The 17,839-nt window shown below is 37.2% G+C and overlaps 1 protein-coding gene across 1 annotated transcript in view; it reads left to right on the forward strand.

Moving 5' to 3' along the window:
* The first annotated feature begins 225 nt into the window (after window positions 1–225).
* The window catches only part of LOC114617126 (hyaluronidase-5), a 20,366-nt gene continuing 2,752 nt past the window's right edge, over window positions 226–17,839 (forward strand). Inside the window, exons 1-3 of the mRNA XM_028762661.1 lie at window positions 226–340; window positions 13,071–14,224; window positions 14,988–15,077. Coding sequence (XP_028618494.1) covers window positions 13,271–14,224; window positions 14,988–15,077 — 1,044 coding nt within the window. The 5' untranslated portion in view covers window positions 226–340; window positions 13,071–13,270. The remainder of the gene's footprint in view (window positions 341–13,070; window positions 14,225–14,987; window positions 15,078–17,839) is intronic.

Genomic DNA, 17,839 nt, shown 5'->3' on the forward strand with positions numbered 1-17,839 from the left:
ATAGATTGAGAGACAAAGAAAGAGGAAGATTTGTATTAAAAAAACATTTTCTTTCTCAAACAAGTGAGAGTCTAAAAGAGACAGAATAGAGAAGGAAGTAGTTTCTTGATGTGTTGTCTTGGGAAAATCTGTCTACTTTGTGATGTCATCTGCTTCTAGGACCATGAACTGACTCTGAAATCCTTTCTATGAGGTCACCTGTAGAGACAGCATTCCATCTGTTCTGGGTATGTTGGTGAGTCTAGCTAGGCCATGGTTCACATGAACGTAAGAGGAGTATCTTTTACTATAATGAAAGTGCAGGTGGTAAGGAGTTCTGCATAAGGTCCTTTCCAGCAAGGTAACAGTGCATAGTATTTCCTAAGCTTCTTGATATCTACTTGACTTCTTGATTGAAAGTGATGGAAAGAATATACTTTATTCACATATAGTATATCCCAAATACACTAGCTAGTTCCTATGTTTTCCAAACCTTCGCATCTAATTGTTCACTCATGTGCCTGGAAAGTCCATTCAATCTGGGAATGGAAGATTTGGAGATGCCACTAAGTGTAAAGTCCCCCAAAGCATTTCTGCTTCATAACAGAAGTTTTTATTTTCATAAAGGCTCATTTTGGTTATTTAAGTTCATTTCATGACTGAAAATCTTCCCTATAAATATTCTAGAATTTTTCAGTTTTGATTGTATGTCTTGCCAGGATTATTAAGGATGTTATCAGTTGTAGAAATTTTTAATCTGAAACTGAAGTTTCTACCCTTCTTTTGATCATTTATTTAGTTCCTGGATAAAAGACACACATAACCCTTATATTTACAATAAGCCTTAAACAGTACAAGGACTGGGCAGATATTTGCCATCTATGCTATTAGAATCTACTTTCCTATTGATAACCTTAAGTTATTACGTACTTTGTGTCTTCTGTGTTCCTCTTAAATCCAATTGGCCAGCCCTCAGGGCCACATTTTCATGTCTCACTTAACCCATGGCGCCTTCTCCTTCCTCATCTACCTTCTTCTCCTCATGGTCCTTCTCTAACTCCAAGCCCAGGATACCTAAACCCCACAGATGTCTCTTCTTCCTACCTATTGGCTATGGGTATCTTTATTTACCAATCAGAAATAACTTGGGGGTCAGGGTCACTTGGGTCTATGTGCAGAATCTAGGTCTTAGGGGCCCACACTCAGCATTACAATAGACTGTAGGACCAAACCTCATCAATCAGTTATAAAATTATTTTGAGTATAAAATAGTTATTGTGAACAAATAGCTTACTTGTGATAAAAAATGAGTTTCTTAGTCAAAGTCACTCTGTAACAGAATGTCAAGGTCAGGAATAGTCGATTACTACTATCTTTGCCACTCTCATAGAGTCAGCATGAATACTTGGATTACATTCAGTTCATCCACTGAGCATGCAGGGAATAATTTAACAGTGTGAGTAGCTGAATGCAGGAGATAGACGTATCTATGATCATGTGAAATGTCAGGGCACTCTGACACTTCCTAAGGACAGAATGGTTTCCTTCTGAAAGTTTATTATATTTACAGTTAGTAAAACAGCAACAAATTTGGCCAGAAAGTGAATACTGGAGCGGAATCAGTTATGTTTCAGTTCCTTAATTCTCACCTTCTTATACATGTGTCTTATCCAGTGAGACATAAGTGCAGACAAATGAGTCAAATCAAATAGATGACAAGATGATTTTCTGGCCAAAGGTATGAACCATCTGCCAATTGTTCGACAAATCTTATGTATTTTTCCCCCACAGGTATCCTTGAATGTAAGTAATACTAATCAGGAAAAGTAAGCTTGTAAACTGGGTTGAGAAAGGAAGCAAGGGGTCAATTTCCAGCTGCCTACAACAACAACTTTGTCAGTTCTTTTATTTTTAAGACTTTTCATTTTCCCAGGTACAGGCTTGATGGTGGATAAATTGTGATTTTTTAGAAAGAAAAGGAATCAAGTTGAAACATTAGCATTGCATGCCCATTTATAATAGGGCTATCAGAAAACTTAAAACTCCCTAGGTTTCAAACACCAGTATGAGCACGAAAGACTCCAAAATCCTGTATGGAATAATGAATTGGTGCAATTTCCTTGTTGCCCAGTGAGCATGTTCCAGTGACAGATTTCATTTTACTGTCCACACTTCATAGGCAGATATTTGTGAGACTTATATAAAAATTTCTTGCCATTGGCTGACACGGATGTCTTTAATAAGACGTCAGCTAGAGCTTTAGGAGTAGCAGGATACTCTGAGCAATGGTGATCCAACCTGATGAAATCACATTTCTCCGAAGTTCTGTGACTTGGGCTAATACATTGAACTAGTAAGGAAAGAAGAGCAAAACAAACAAAATTAATTTACAATTTTTATGTGCACAGGAAGAGTTCAAGGAAAAAACTGCAGCCAAGATCTTAATATATATACCTTAAACAACAACAAAAAAGAAAAAAAAGAAAAAGAAAAACTATCAAGACATAGAAAAAGCTTCTAGAGGGGGTAATTTAAGGGAGTTGCCTGGGATATATGTGGGGAAATCTAGCTGACAAGGACATACCAAAGGTTGGATTGCACAAATTCATTTTAGTTTCTGCTTGCAGCCCCCAGTTATAGGATTTTCTTCTCTTCTATGTACAGGGGAGGGTACTCAGCACATGAAAAGTATTATCTCCTGGGGCAGCCAGAAAGCCTGTCTGTTAGCATGTGAGAAGCATCAACTCCAGGGGACATCAGAGAGCTCATTCCTCAGGTGCTTTTGCTCAGTCCTTTAAAAGGCTTTTTAGTTCCTGTAAAATAGCAAGCATTGTGCTTCAAGGCAGTGTGTTTTTCAATCCCTCCAGAAGTGCTATGCCTAAGTGTTTTGTATACACTTTTTCCTGCACTGTCACGGAGAAACTTGTGTGCTAGTTATCAATCACCTATGTTTTATAGTTAAACAAAGAAAAGCTTTAAAGTATAATGAAGTTAAATATTTGGGCAAGGTAACAGTGACATTTGGTCTTATTTCAATGTTGGTCCTAACCTAGAATATTTAATTGTATTACAACATTTACAGACATGACTTAAGTATTAAGCATTAAGGCAGGTAAGAATTTTATTCTGGTTGTTAAGAGAAAAAGTTAGAGAGGAAGTAATTTGCCTCTGACCAATTAATTAGAACATGACAACTTTTATAATTCAAAGGTGTGCGTTGGACTATGAAGATTTTGTCTGTCAAAGTGATTTGAATCCATTCTACACTAACAATATGTATTTTGGACTTAATACACAACCATTATTATATAACTAAAATTTTATAATATATAAATTGGGTTCTCATCTATAGGTCCTGATTCACAATTTCCTCCTTGATTCAATAATTTTTTCTTCTCCAAGGCATGCCATAGAAACTTTAACTGCCCTGAACCTTGTCCTTGAATTGTTCATAAATTCTCTGACTTCCCGTTGTCTGATAAGAGGTCATAAGACTCAGTTTTTTTCCAGATGTTGCTTGCCTGGCACTGTGCATGTTGGAATTGTGTACAATGTAGCTGAAGAACAACGGGCCTTGCTTGGAATTTCTCTCCTTGCTCGAAGGCATCAGGGCACACTCTACCTGTGTAATCTTATTTTGACATATTTGTCAATGGTTTTTATCATGCCAATGCAATGAAGTCTCTCTTAAAATCAGAAGGGACAAAGGAGGTTTCATGTGGACAGTTCTGGGTGGAGATTTACCCAGAGAGAGAGTGTGAAGCTCTGATTGCTCACCCCTCACTCCACAGATCTCTCTTCTGTCCTCTGTAGCATTTGGATAGCTGACTGTTAAGCCTGTTTCCTTGTGTCCTGGAAATTGTTCGTGAAAAAGGACAAAACTTGAGGAAAGGGCTGTGGGAAACTTGGTGTACAGCCAGTTGGTCAAAAGCACAGGCAAAGCTACCTGTAGTTTGCGAATGCCATTCTAATTGATGGGTCTGTACCCAGCTGTCAGCCAAGACAGCTCTAACTCCAGAGTGTTAAATCGAGGTTTTCTAGATAACGTGCTGGTTCTTCTCTCTTTTCTCACCACCCTGAAGTATTGTATGGCGATTATGTGTGCTACTGTCACCCTTAACAGCTCTGCAACCTCTAAAGCAGCAGTTCTCAACCTGTGGGTCGCAGCCCCCACCTCTGAGGTAGCAGATAATGCTGCATATCAGATATTTACACTATGATTCATAACAGCAGGAAAATTACAGTTATGAAGTAGCCATGAAATAATCTTACAGTTGGGGGTCACGACACGAGGAACTGTATTAAAAGGGTCTCAGCATTAGGAAGGTTGACAGTCACTACTCTATATTCAGATTTCTGGTAAATATGCTTTTGTATCTTGACCTAGGAATTCACCAGCCTCACTTTTTCCACATACAGTGATGTTTATGACTCTGTATATTAAACAGCATTTGCTCTATTCCTGCTACAGGCTTACCTACACTGGCATCACCAGTAAGTGCTTCTAGTTTCATTTCATGGCACAAGCATTCTAATACTGGGTCACAGCACACCATTAGTGATAGGAAATGTTGGCAGTTGGGACAATTATTTAAATATAGGATTGGGTTAGTACAGTTGTTCTATAAGGTCTCTTCTAAGTTTGTGACTTTTAAGAAGCACATTTATGTCTATGACCTTAGGAAATATTAAGGAAATAATATTGCTTATGTAAATTTAAATCTATTTAATGTTGAAGATGTTGGTATGATAGCTTATATCCCACCCTCATATATACATATAAATGTATGTATGTATGTATGTATGTATGTATGTACATATGTATGTATGTACGCATACATGTACATATGTATGTATGTATGTATGCATGTATCTGCTGAAACATAACCCTCAAGGATATTCAGATGTGGTTGCCATTTGTTAAGTGATGACTATGAAATCAGAGCTCTCATAGATGGGATGATTACCACCATATAAGCCAGGCCACAGGGAGCTTGCTTGTTCCTACTAGCATTTGAGAGTGGCTTGCACCTTAATCTTGGAATTCCATTATATAAAATCAAGTTCTCTTGTTATTCTTACCGAGTCTATAATTTTAAACATTTATTTGCATGTATATATGTGTGTTTGTGGATGGATGCAACACATGTGTGGGTGCCTGTGAAATCCAGAAGAGGGTGTGGGAGCCTGTGGACAGCTGGCCCTGAGTAACCACGCAGTGCTCAGAACTGAAATCAGGCGTTTCAGGGGTGTAGGATGTGCTTTTAACTGTTGAAACGTCTCTCTAGGCCCCAAGCTATAATCTTTCATTGTAATGGCCCACAATGGACTAATTTCAGCATAGCGATTACAATTTCAAGCAAAATATGAAAATGTGCTTTGATATGAGGTGGGAACCGTTGAGATGAGAGAAAAGGAAGAGTTATTTGGTGCAAGTGAAAGACAGGAAATAGTCTACAGACACGGGAAGGGAAGGTTACCTCTCTCCTCAGAGTCCATTTGCAGCATCTCACCAGGTGAGAAGTGAGAATTTGAGTGGAAAATTTATCGTGAAGGCTGATTATATAAAGACAGTGTTCCTATGTGTAATAGCATTTTGTCCTGGAATTCTCAGCACATGTCCCTGGCCACTGCTATCTATTATGGCACAACCTCAATGAAAGGAAAGTGATCCAAAATACTATTCTTTTCCAATAACAACAAGCCAAGCACTACTTTGCTTGACATTTTGAAAACATTAATTCTAATACTCTAAAAGAGAAATTACGTTTGCTTACACAGTAAATGCTGATTTTTTTTTAAAGGTTCACTGTGATAAAATGTAGACATTTATCTGTCAGTAACCTAAGATGCTTAGCAAGTCAAAAAGACAGCCAATGGGAGCTGCCTTTACCACTGGACCCTGGAACTCATTTCAAACACTAATAATAAAAATTACAACATTCTTTTGTTAATGTACCATTCTTGCTAGCCTTCCCTGCCACCAAACACAAACATCGACTCACATGCCACACACAGAAATACTGGTCTTTCTGCCATATCATAAAGAAACATTGCAAAACATTCCTTCTTTGGTCAAAGGGCTGCCTTAACCTTACCACATAACCAATAGACTGGAAGCACTTCTGACCCACAGAGACACTAGAGGAAAACTCACTTATTTCAGTAGTAAGTTGCCTACTCTTTTTTCTATACTGTGTTCTAATAGAGAAAAGGCAGTTGTGGTTTGGGGAGAATGATTATCAAGTTCTGTGTCTGTAATTGCCACATTTTTTTTTCCTGTAATGCCTTTAGTTGTGTGAGTAGAGCTTCTGCCATCTAGTTGTCCATAGTAGTACAACATTTTGGGCTTTGTTTTTTTGAGGATCTCCAGACTTTCAAAACATACTTGGGACAATGTTGAGAAGGTTAAGTCAAAGGTACAAGGTACCGCAAATGAGGACGAAGGATAAGAAGTCAAATAGAGAAGACAGTAGAAATGTAACATTATACTAACTTTTCCTGTTGAATCAAGTTTGTGTATTTTGGCCAAATTATCTATAAAATATGGTCCAAGAAAAAGTTGTTAGGTAATATGCTTGCTTTCAGAAAAGTTTGCACTTTTTCTGCTTTTATTTTATGCTTATCTTAAAAATTATTTTTGAATTATGTGTGTATGCATGAATGTACACAAACATTTGTGTGTGTGTGTGTGTGTATGTCTACACACGAGTGCAGTGTTCATGGATGTCAGAAGAGAGTATTTTATCCCTTGAACTTGAAGTTAAAGGCAGTTGTGAACCACACAACAATAGTGCTGGCAACTGAACTTGGGTCTTCTATTAGAGCCATCTTTCTTATCTTTTAATCTTTTTTTTTTTTTTAATTAACTGGCCAGAAACTTAGTTTAGAATCTCTATAATGCTTGACTGGAGGTAGGTATCTATCTTTGTGTTGAAATAAAGACTGTTTTAGTACTCTGTACCTGGTGTCATTTGCATATAAGAACAAAATACTGGAGTCTACTTTACATGGATTTTTATTTTTGTTTTTTTCATTTTAAAGAATGAGTCTTTTGATATTTATGGGTATGAGTCACATTCAGTAAAAACTGCCTCTGATGCTGCGAAGCTTCCAAAGTCTAGGATCTGTTTGTTCAATCCCATGACTGTGCCTTTATCATGTACAGGTGTTCTTGGAACTCTATAGCCCTAGAGAATGAGGGCAGGACCTATGAATGGCCTCAGCCCTCATGTTCTTTCTATGCCCACCAACCCTAGTCTCTTTTTATCATCAGAAACATCCTCGTGTATAACTCAATACTTGCTAATATTTCTGAAACGTCTCTGTTTATAGTTCATAACAGTTTAGCTTTAAAATTTATCATTTTAATGGCAAAGCGAGTAAGGTCGCTAAGTTTCCTAATGGCTTTGAGATGGTGGTTACGTGGATGAAGAACACCACCACACTGTAGTGTGATAGTTTCTATTTCTTTATTATGTCTGTGTTTTCTGAATATTTAATTGTGTACTACAACAGAGCAATCGCTAGGAAACAAAGCATTTGTTGTGATAACAATGGAAATCAATGCGAGGAATTTGCTCCCTCTTGTTTGGTCTCTCCGGTCTCAGCTCTCTTCTGATCTCAACATCTGCTTTCTCTTAATATCTTATACATTTTTCATATACATAATATACAATTTAAACAAACAAACAAACAAACAAACAAAAACAAAAAGCAATAACCAATTCCTCTGCCAGAAAATAACACAAAATCTCTGATCAACATCCCGGTGAACAAAGTGGGAAGCTTTTTGATAATTTTTCTTTCCTTAGTGAATGCAAGGAGCTATTTCAAATAGGCTCTCAAAGATTCCGTTTTACCTTTACATTTTATTTTACTTTCTCTCCTTATTTGAAAAATTATATGATAGTTCGATTCAAGATTAGCTTTAAAATATTTAGATGGTCAGAAAAAAATGAGCATTTATAGATCTGAAATTTAATTCCTTAATCATGTACTTAACATGTCTTTGTGTAGCAAACCTTGTAGTGGTGTATTTTACTTTAATTAACAAGTATTTGAGGCAGCAGTTCTGAACCTTAGTAATGCTGTGAGTGACCCTTTAATATAGTTACTCATAGTTTGCTGACTCTCAATCATGAAAATTTTCATTGCTACTTCATAACTTTAATTATGTTACTGCTAGTTATTATAATGTAAATGCTTGTGTGTCCAATGGTCTTAGGTGACCCCTGTAAAAGGCTCATTCAGTTCCACAGGGTAAGAACCCCTGATTTAATGCAACATCTTTATCTGTTACTTCATTATAGGTGTAATGGGTTCTCATATCTGCATAACTTCCATCAAGATGCAACGTAGTTTTAAACTGTCACAGTGACTTGAAGTGACTGTATATAGTGTATTATATTAGAGAGTTTTGAATACATAGTGACAAATACTACATTGGTAGGTATATATACATGGCTTTATAATTTTATTACAAGATAATTTTGGAATTTCTCAGACAAATGATGCCTGACTTAAAGAATTTAATAAGCAAGCATGTATTCAACTGATTTCTTTACAGCAAGAATGAGAGTTTAATCTAACTAGGTTTTAAAGTGCATTCCATTTTTATGCTTCTAAATTATTTTGAAAGAAAACAATTTGTAGGGCACGTAATCGACCTGTCACTACTTGAGAAGACACTGACACCAGCCCACTTCACAGCTGTGAGTGGTGGAGTGGATGGATGTAGAGAACAAGGTGACTGTCCCACTGGGGCTTGGGGATTATTGAGAAAATCACTCATAGAATGAACAAGAAGACACTTAGGAGCCAACTATAGTAGAGTACAGGTGACACATCCCTTAACTGAAATACATGGAACTGGAAGGTCTTCAGATCTCAAACTTTATAGTTTTAGGATATTTGAATATACACAGGAATATATCTTGGGAAAGGGACCAAAGAAACATGAAATTTTGTTATTGTATATGTACCTAGTTGAAGGCAAACTTTATACAATACTTAAAAATGTTTTATTTCATGAAATACATTTTAAGGTGTAGAATTTCCCACTTGTGGTTTCATGTTGGTCTTTAAAATATTTTCAGAATTTGAGGTATTTTGAGTTTTGCTTCTTTCTTTTTCCCCAAGTGGTCATGTTCTACCTAGTTGATAGGAAACATAAGGCCATTTGTTACCTGGAATTAAGTAGTTAAGCTTTTAAAACTTAATTTTACTTTGAAAATGTATTTCTAATTGAAATAGAATTACTTTATTTGTTCCCTTTCCTTCCTCCAGCCATCCCACCTACTCTTCCTCAAAGTCCTCCCATGAACCCTACTCTTAAGTTTTTGGTAGCCATTTTTTATATATGGTAGCCTCTAAGTATAAATGGGAGCTTCATGTGTGTATGTGTATATAATTATAAATAATTCTTTAATATTACATATTTATGTTTATATTTAATATGTTATATATATTCATTAATATATTCTTTAAAGAATTTATAAGCCTATATTATTTTAAATATATTTAATACATCTTATATGTATTTCTTTAATATGTATCATATATATGTATGTGCGTGTGTGTGTGTGTGTGTGTATGTGTATGTACATGTATATGAGTCCAACCTAGTGATCCAGTTGTTTGATTGTTTGGTGGCTTCAAGGTTGATCACTTTGCATTGAATAACTAATAAGGGAACTAATGCATGAGAGAATGTAATTTTCCTTCTCCTAGCAGTCAAAATCCTGTAGTTCTTTGTGTAAAGGTCTGACACTGCAAAATTTTTCTCTTCCTTGCAAACACATCCATTGATATTATCAGTGTTCCAGTCTAGTCTAGGAAAGATTTTTTTAACACCAGACTTTCTGGTATCCAAGAGCCATATATTGGCTCTTGTGATCTTTATGGCCTCTCTTCCATAATGATCTTTGAGCAGGAGGAATGTTGGAGCTATGATACAAATGTATCCACTGGGGTTTAACTGTCCACAATCAGTTGACCTCTGCATTGAGTCCAGATGTGGTTGCTTGTGACAATTTCCATTTGCTGAACAGAGAGGCTTCTTTGCTGAAGGGTGGTAGCTACCTTTATCTGTGGGTATAAGGAAAATATCTAGAATGTAGTAAAGAATTATCTTGGTCTAGAAAAATGACAGTAGTAGGTTCTTCTAAGGTTCATAAGGTCCTCACAAGCCCTGGGAAAGCTGGTTCAGTTTCCCATACCAGTTATGATTTCCCTCCTATTGAATATATCTTAAATCCAATGAGACAGCTGTAGGTTGGCACTGGCATATGAGTGCCACTTATTGTACCATTGTATATATTTTACCATACTCATAATTGCCATGTTTCACAAGTGTGCAACTGAATAGGAATGTTAATTGCTTTCTTCTCTTGGCAGCTTGCATAATATTTTCTGGAACCATGAAGATAGACCATATGAAAGAGGCTTTCAGGTCAGATACAGCTCAAGTCATTTGAGTCCTATACCCTAAGTATGTAGTGTCTTCAGCATTAGGGACCAACTTCAACTCATGAGTGGCAACATAGAGCTACATCTATAACATGTACTGTTTTTAGAGTCACTTGGACTAATTTGATCAAACCTTCAAAAGGACATTTCTCACATCTGGTACTGGTAGATATAAAATGATTCCTTGAGGCTTTATAAACAACCTTGGTTTTACTTGTCTGCCCAGTCTTCTTTTGTATTGATCATCTTCCTTATTCTCCAGTTGGACTTCTGTCTCTCTTATTCAATTTCCCACTTCAGGTCACTTACATTCTGCTATTCCCCTCCCAGTCACCCTCTCTACTTTGGTCCCTTTATACTTTCTTACTTATTTTCTGGTTATCCCATGTGATATACTTACAACCAAGAATTTGAAGCTTGGAACTGCAGGTGACCGAGGTCAAGCTCCCTGCACTAAAGTTAATTCCAAGTGGATCAAAGACCTCAATTTGAATTGAGATCTAAATCTGTTAGAAGAAAACATAGACTATACATCACAAGATACAGGAGTAGAGAAAGACTTTCTGTGAAGGACTCCATTTAGCAAAGAATTAAGGCCAACATTCTACGCATTGGAACTCATAAAACCGAAAAGCTTCTGTAAAGCTAGTAAAACAATAGAGTAAAGAATAAACTCACAGAGAGAGAATTTATAATAGCAACAATCTGACAGAGAATTACTATCTAAAATATCCAAAACCAATGAATCAAGGAAACAAATAACCCAATTAAAATGTGGGCTAGAGATTTAAACAAAGTTCTCAATAGAAGAAATAAAAATGGAAAAAGTACCTCAAGAAGCGCTCATTATCCTTAGTAGCTAGGAAAATACAAATTAAAATGTCTATGATTTTATTTCATCTCAGTCAGGATAGCTATGGTCAATAACAGACAATAAATGCAGGTTTGGAGATTGTGGGAAAAGAGGAACTCTCATTCACTGTTGTTAGGGATGCAATTCAGTTCACCTACTCTGAAAATCAGTACAGAGAATCTTACAAAGTTCAGTATAGAAGATCTAGAAGAAAAATCAAAAACTAAATCAACCATATGGCTCAGCTACATCAGTCCTTGGGATATGACCAAGGGATTTGACAGCCTATTTCACAGATATTTGTTCAACAATCTTACAAGCCACCCTATTAACAGTAGGCGGGAAATGGAAGCAACCTAAATGTCTTTCAATGGATAATGCTCATGTCTGTTTCATTTTGGTGTTTCTAGAGTTCTAAGTGTTTATTCAATTTCTTTCTCCCACCTAATGTCATTCAGTCGTTGATGTTAACACTCGGTATGAATTACTTTGTTCCTTTGCTTTACATTAAGATTATCTACGTCTTACATAGGGAGACCTGACAGAGTTTAACAGACTTTACCTGTTCTAAACATGTGTAAAACATGAGACTAATGAAGTTAAGATTTCCCTTTATTTGACTATTTTTTTGAGGTTGTTTTCAACAATGAGGATGAGTGGATAGTTTGCTATGATAAGAACAGCATTCCTACCAAGAAGCATATAATGATCACTCTATGTCCCATAGACGAATACTAGCAACATAACTATATGAAAGCTGTTTTTTCCTCCTAAAACAAAAACGTTTAAATATGTGTTAGAAGTGGTAAGTTTTCCAAATACTAAATACTGGAATACATGCAACTTAATCTCTTGGTTTTTGGCTCAGACTCATTTGTTATGTGACAAATTACTAGTAATGTCTTCAGTTTACCTACGAATAAAAATACAAATTTCCTTATATAACCCTATTTAATGTTCAAAATTCATTTCTTGCTTTTAATAACGTAGATTAGAATCAATTCCTTTTGTAAAGACATAAAGTAGCTTGCTATTTTAACAACAAGTGGACATTGATGTAAGATTTGGTTCGGCAATGTTCTAAGGGGTTCTTAAACTTACTACCTACATCAAAACCGACTTTTGTTTTCTCCCTTGCTGCTGTTAAGAAAACAAGTACAGGTGAATAAAATGAAAAAAAAAAAAGTGATCCAGAATAGTGGCACAGGGCCATAATGCCATCTGCTTAGGAGGGTGAGAAAGAATGATCCACCATTCCAGGTCAGCAAGAGGAACTTAATAAAGCCTTATTCAAACAAACATCGACTGGGAATGGCATTAATTTAGCAGTAACAGTGTTTGCTTACCATGTGTAAGACCTTAGGTTTAGTTCCCAATATCATCCTCACAGTTACACATGCAAACGAATCATTAGAAGGCAAACATTTTCAGTTGTGTGAGAAGTTGTTTTCAAAATTTGGCGTATATGACAAGAGTGGGCTTACAACACTGATAACTGAGAACTTATTTTTTTAAACTTGTTTTTGCGAAGGCATCTGATGGATATAAAAAGGAAAAAGAAAGCAGTTACATTTAGTTATCTATGGGATCAGACGTGATTTAACTGTTACAGAATTTGTATCATATATAAAAGAAAAAATCTTACTGATTTAAACACAGTACGAGGTTCTATCTTGTGAAATTGAATTAAAGTGCCTGTAAACGACATCGAGGACTTCGTAAAGCTTCCAATCTGGCTGTAATAAATTCTGTATTTTTTTTTTTTTAGTTATAGATTATACAACTTGTCACAAAACATTCCTGAAATATGAAGTAAGAAGAAGAATAGTTCAATGTAAAGCAGTCATCAAACTTTCATCTTTCACAGTGATCTCATATCAGTATCTTTCTCACCTTTTGCACCAAATATTTGAGAGACCAAAGTGCATAAGAAGAAATAAGTACTTGGATACTAATTAATTCTCTGCAATGCGAGTGTTGCATTTTAAACACTCCTTTTTTGGGAGCCTTCTTGAGTCTAATGGACTAACCCAGACACTAGTAGTCTTCCTTCTGATTCCATGTTGCTTGACGGTAGATTTTAGGGCGCCCCCACTTATCCCTAATGTGCCTTTCCTCTGGGCCTGGAATGCCCCAACTGAGTCTTGTCTCACAAGGTTTAATCAGCCACTAGATCTTAGTCTGTTCTCTTTAGTGGGAAGCCCCAGAAAAACTGCCACGGGTCAACCTGTCACAATATTTTATAGTGATCGCCTGGGTCTCTATCCTCACATAGATGAAACATTATTAATTTTTCATGGAGGGCTACCCCAGTTGGGGTCTCTAAAAAAGCATTTGGAAGTAGCTAAGAATGACATCCAGCATTACATGCCAATAGACAATGTGGGCTTGGCTATCATTGATTGGGAAGACTGGCGGCCTACCTGGTCAAGAAACTGGAAACCCAAGGATATTTACAGGAATAAGTCTATTGAGTTAGTCCAGCAACAAAATACACAACTTAATTTCACAGAAGCCATCAAGAGGGCCAAAAAAGAATTTGAAGAGGCAGCAAGACATTTTATGGAAGAGACTTTAATATTGGGGAAGTCACTTCGGCCAAATCATTTATGGGGTTTTTATCTTTTTCCTGATTGTTATAACAATAAATTTCAAGACCCTGATTACAAAGGATATTGCCCTGATATAGAGAAGAAAAGAAACGATGCTCTTTTCTGGATATGGATGGAAAGCACAGCCCTGTACCCATCCATCTATTTGAAGAGTAGCTTGAAGTCATCTCCACGTGCAGCGCTCTACGTCAGAAACCGGGTACAAGAAGCCATTCGAGTGTCTAAAGTAAAAGACCCTCACAATCCACTTCCTATGTTTGTATATTTTCGCGTTGTCTTTACTGACCTAACTTTCCAATATCTGAATCAGGTAAGTAAGTCAAGGCATGGCAGCTAAGATCATCTTTACAAACTTTGTTGAGTGGACTTTTATGTTTTTAAAGGATGAAATTTAGTTTCTATTGTTTATGAATATATACATGAAGAAAGAGATGTTTGTAATGTAGGCAAAAAAATGAGAGCACTTTTAAATCGTTTAAAATTAAAAGTAGAATTCTTGGTGTGGGTAAGGGTTCACTCACCTCAGGTATCTTTTTTCTTAATTAGACCCTCTTGCTAGGACCTAAAGTGTGCCCATTGGGTTAGTATTCCTGGCCAGTGAGTCTGGGGGAGACTTGCCTGCCCACCTCCCAAGCACTGTGTTTGCAAGCTTACAAGTTTGCAGCACCACACACAGTTCCTTTTTATAGCATGGGTCTTAGGGGTGGAACTTATAACTTCATGTTAGCACAGCATCTACTTTACCATTCAATCTATCCTCCCAGCCCAGCATTTGAATTCTGATTTTACTCATATGAGATGTTAGTGTCTATAGAGAATTTTATGTGGTATGGGCTGTACTTTAACTCTGCTTCTCTTTTTTTTTTTCTATTTGATAGACGAGTTCTCTTGTAAGGAGAAGTAATGAGAGTAATTAACAGTCTGTTTTTAAAACAGTAACAAAATGTGTAAAGAGTGTATAAAGAGTAGAGACCTATTTAAAATGTTGTTGGATCATCATATTTAGCTTTGTTGAGTGTATAGTACTTTTACTTCATCCACAGGGACTAACTCTTCCTGTCATATTTTTCCAGGATGATCTTGTAAATACAATTGGTGAAACAGTTGCTCTGGGTGCTTCTGGCATGGTAATGTGGGGAACTCTTGGTTTAGCACAAACTATGGTAAGTTGAATTGGTAGATAAAAGTTAAAGATATTTATATCCTTACTGTTTGGGGGATTGATTAGATGTTCAGTAAGAACATAAGCATGGTGTTTGACTGATCAGATGCTCCATGTGCTATCTGAATTTTGAGATATCTTGTATTTGTTGGTTGTCAAGCAGGAAGTGGTATCTGTTCCTGTTTTGTGCTGAGGAATCAGATATTCAGTAAGATTAACTAAAATCCTATAGCCCCCCCCTCCCCCTTGTTTGTAAGAAGCAGAACCAAGAAGCCAATTTCATTCCAGTAACTTGGTGTTTGGTGTCAGACAACAGAACTCTCTTTATTTTAATTGTTTAATTGTCTATATTTTTTCTTTCCCCCAGATTCTTTAATCCTTTTGACCCCGAAAGAGAGTGAATGTATATACTACTAAACTGAAGCAGAAAGCTTCCCTCTCTGTAGGATGTGGAATGGAACATAAGATGAAAGCCATGGCCCATGATGTCTGGCCTAGGACTGTTAGGGAACACCTTTCCTTTTTCTTTTCCTCTTTTTCGTGTTTTATTGGATATTTTCTTTATTTACATTTCAATTGTTTTCCCCTCTCCAGGTCTCCCCTTCAGAAACCCCCTATCCTATCCCACCTCTCCCTGCCTCTATGAGGGTGCTCCCCCACCCACCCACCCACTCCTGTCTTCCCACCCTGGCATTCCCCTACACTGGGGCATAGAACACCCTTAGGCTCAAGGACTGCTCCTCCCACTGACTTCCAACAAGGCCCTCATCTGCCACATATGCAGTTGGAGCCATGGGTCCCTCCATGTGTACTGTTTGGTTGGTGGACCAGGCCCCGGGAACTACTGAGGGTCTGGCCGATTGACACTGATGCTCCCCCATGGGGCTGCAAACCCCTTCAGCTCCTTCAGTCCCTTTTCCAACTCCTACATTTGGTACCCCCACGCCCAGTCCAGTGGTTGGCTGCAAGCATCTGTCTTTGTATTTGTTAGGCTCTGGCAGAGCCTCTCAGGAGATAGCCATATCAGCAAGCACTTCCTGGCATCCATAATAGTGTCCTGGTTTGGTGACTGTGTAGGGGATGGATCCCCAGGTGGGGCAGTCTCTGGATGGCCTTTCCTTCAGCCTCTGCTCCATTCTTTATCTCCGTATTTCCTTCTGTGAGTATTTTGTTCCCCCTTCTAAGAAGCACTGGAGCATCCACACTTTGGTCTTCCTTCTTCTTGGGCTACATATAGTCTGTGAATTGAATCTTGGGTATTCTGAACTTTTGGGCTAATATCAACTTATCAGTGAGTGTATACTGTGTATGTTCTTTTGTGATTGAGTTACCTCACTCTAGATGATATTTTCAGGTTCTATCCATTTGTCTGCGAATTTCATGAAGTCATTGTTTTTAAAAGCTGAGTAGTACTCCATTGTGTAAATGTACTACATTTTCTGTATCGATTCCTCTGTTGAAGGGCATCTGGGTTGTTTCCAGCTTCTGACTATTATAAATAAGGCTGCTATGAACACAGTGGAGCATATGTCCTTCTTATATGTTGCAGCATCTTCTGGGTATATGCCCAGTAGTGGTATAGCTGGGTCTTTTGGTAGTACTATGTCCAGTTTTCTGAGGAACTGCCAGACTGATTTCCAGAGTAGTTGTACCAGCTTGAAATCCCACCAACAATGGAGGAGTGTTCTTCTTTCTCCACAACCTCGCCAGCATCTACTATCACCTGAGTTTTTGATCTTAGCCATTCTGACTGGTGTGAGGTGGAATCTCAAGGCTGTTTGATTTGCATTTCCCCAATGACTAAGGATGCCGAACACTTTTTTAGGTGCTTCTCAGCCATATTTTAGAAGCATGTTCTTTTCTAATGTGATGCAGGAAGGGAGTCCAACTGGGTGGGAAGAAAATGGGTGAGGAACTGGGAGCAGAGAAAGGAGAAATTGTAATTAGGATATATTTTCTGAGAAAAGAATCTATTTTCAGTAAAAAATTTAAATTAAAAAATTCATAATACAGTGATTTTGGAACATAAAAATGAAGATAAAGCACTTAAAATAGTTAAAGGAAACAGTGGTAGGAGCACTTTACTGGTAATAATATTGTTATGTGAGTACTACCTTACAATACACTTTGATCATATTTATTTTTCCCTAACTTCTCCCAGATCCTTCCCTCTTCTTTACCTCCCCCCAACATCATACTATTCTTAATTTTTCCACTTCCTTTTTCTCCCCCAAAGCAAAATAAAATATCAAAATTAACAAACTAAAAACCAATGAGATACAAAAATGCCAAAACAAACCAAAAAGAAACAAACAGAATTCCTTCCCCTCAACACACACACATGCACACTTACATGTGCCATCACATGTGTACCCCCCACACCCCACAGTCCATGTTTGTTGGCCAGTTTTACTCCTAGGCATATGTTCTTATGTGGAGTGCCTTTTAAAGGAAGAAGTGATAGTATGTAATAGTGAATATTTAGCGTAGACCAGAATGTCATATCACCCAGGACTAGAGGGAAGATTCCATCCTCAATGACTTTTATGGCTCCTAAAACATCTTTCCCTTGAATAGGGATCTTAAATCATTTAGGAGATGGGCTGATACTGGGGAATAAATAATAACCCATTCTGACAAGGAAAGTTCAGATACTCACTTCCAAAGCTGTTCAACAGAAGGTATTGGTGTATGGGCTAGTATCATATATTTGTAGCTTCTTCTTCTTCTTCTTCTTCTTCTTCTTCTTCTTCTTCTTCTTCT

Source organism: Grammomys surdaster, unplaced genomic scaffold, assembly GCF_004785775.1.
Source record: "Grammomys surdaster isolate TR1022 unplaced genomic scaffold, NIH_TR_1.0 134, whole genome shotgun sequence".
NCBI classification, from domain to species: Eukaryota; Metazoa; Chordata; class Mammalia; order Rodentia; family Muridae; genus Grammomys; species Grammomys surdaster.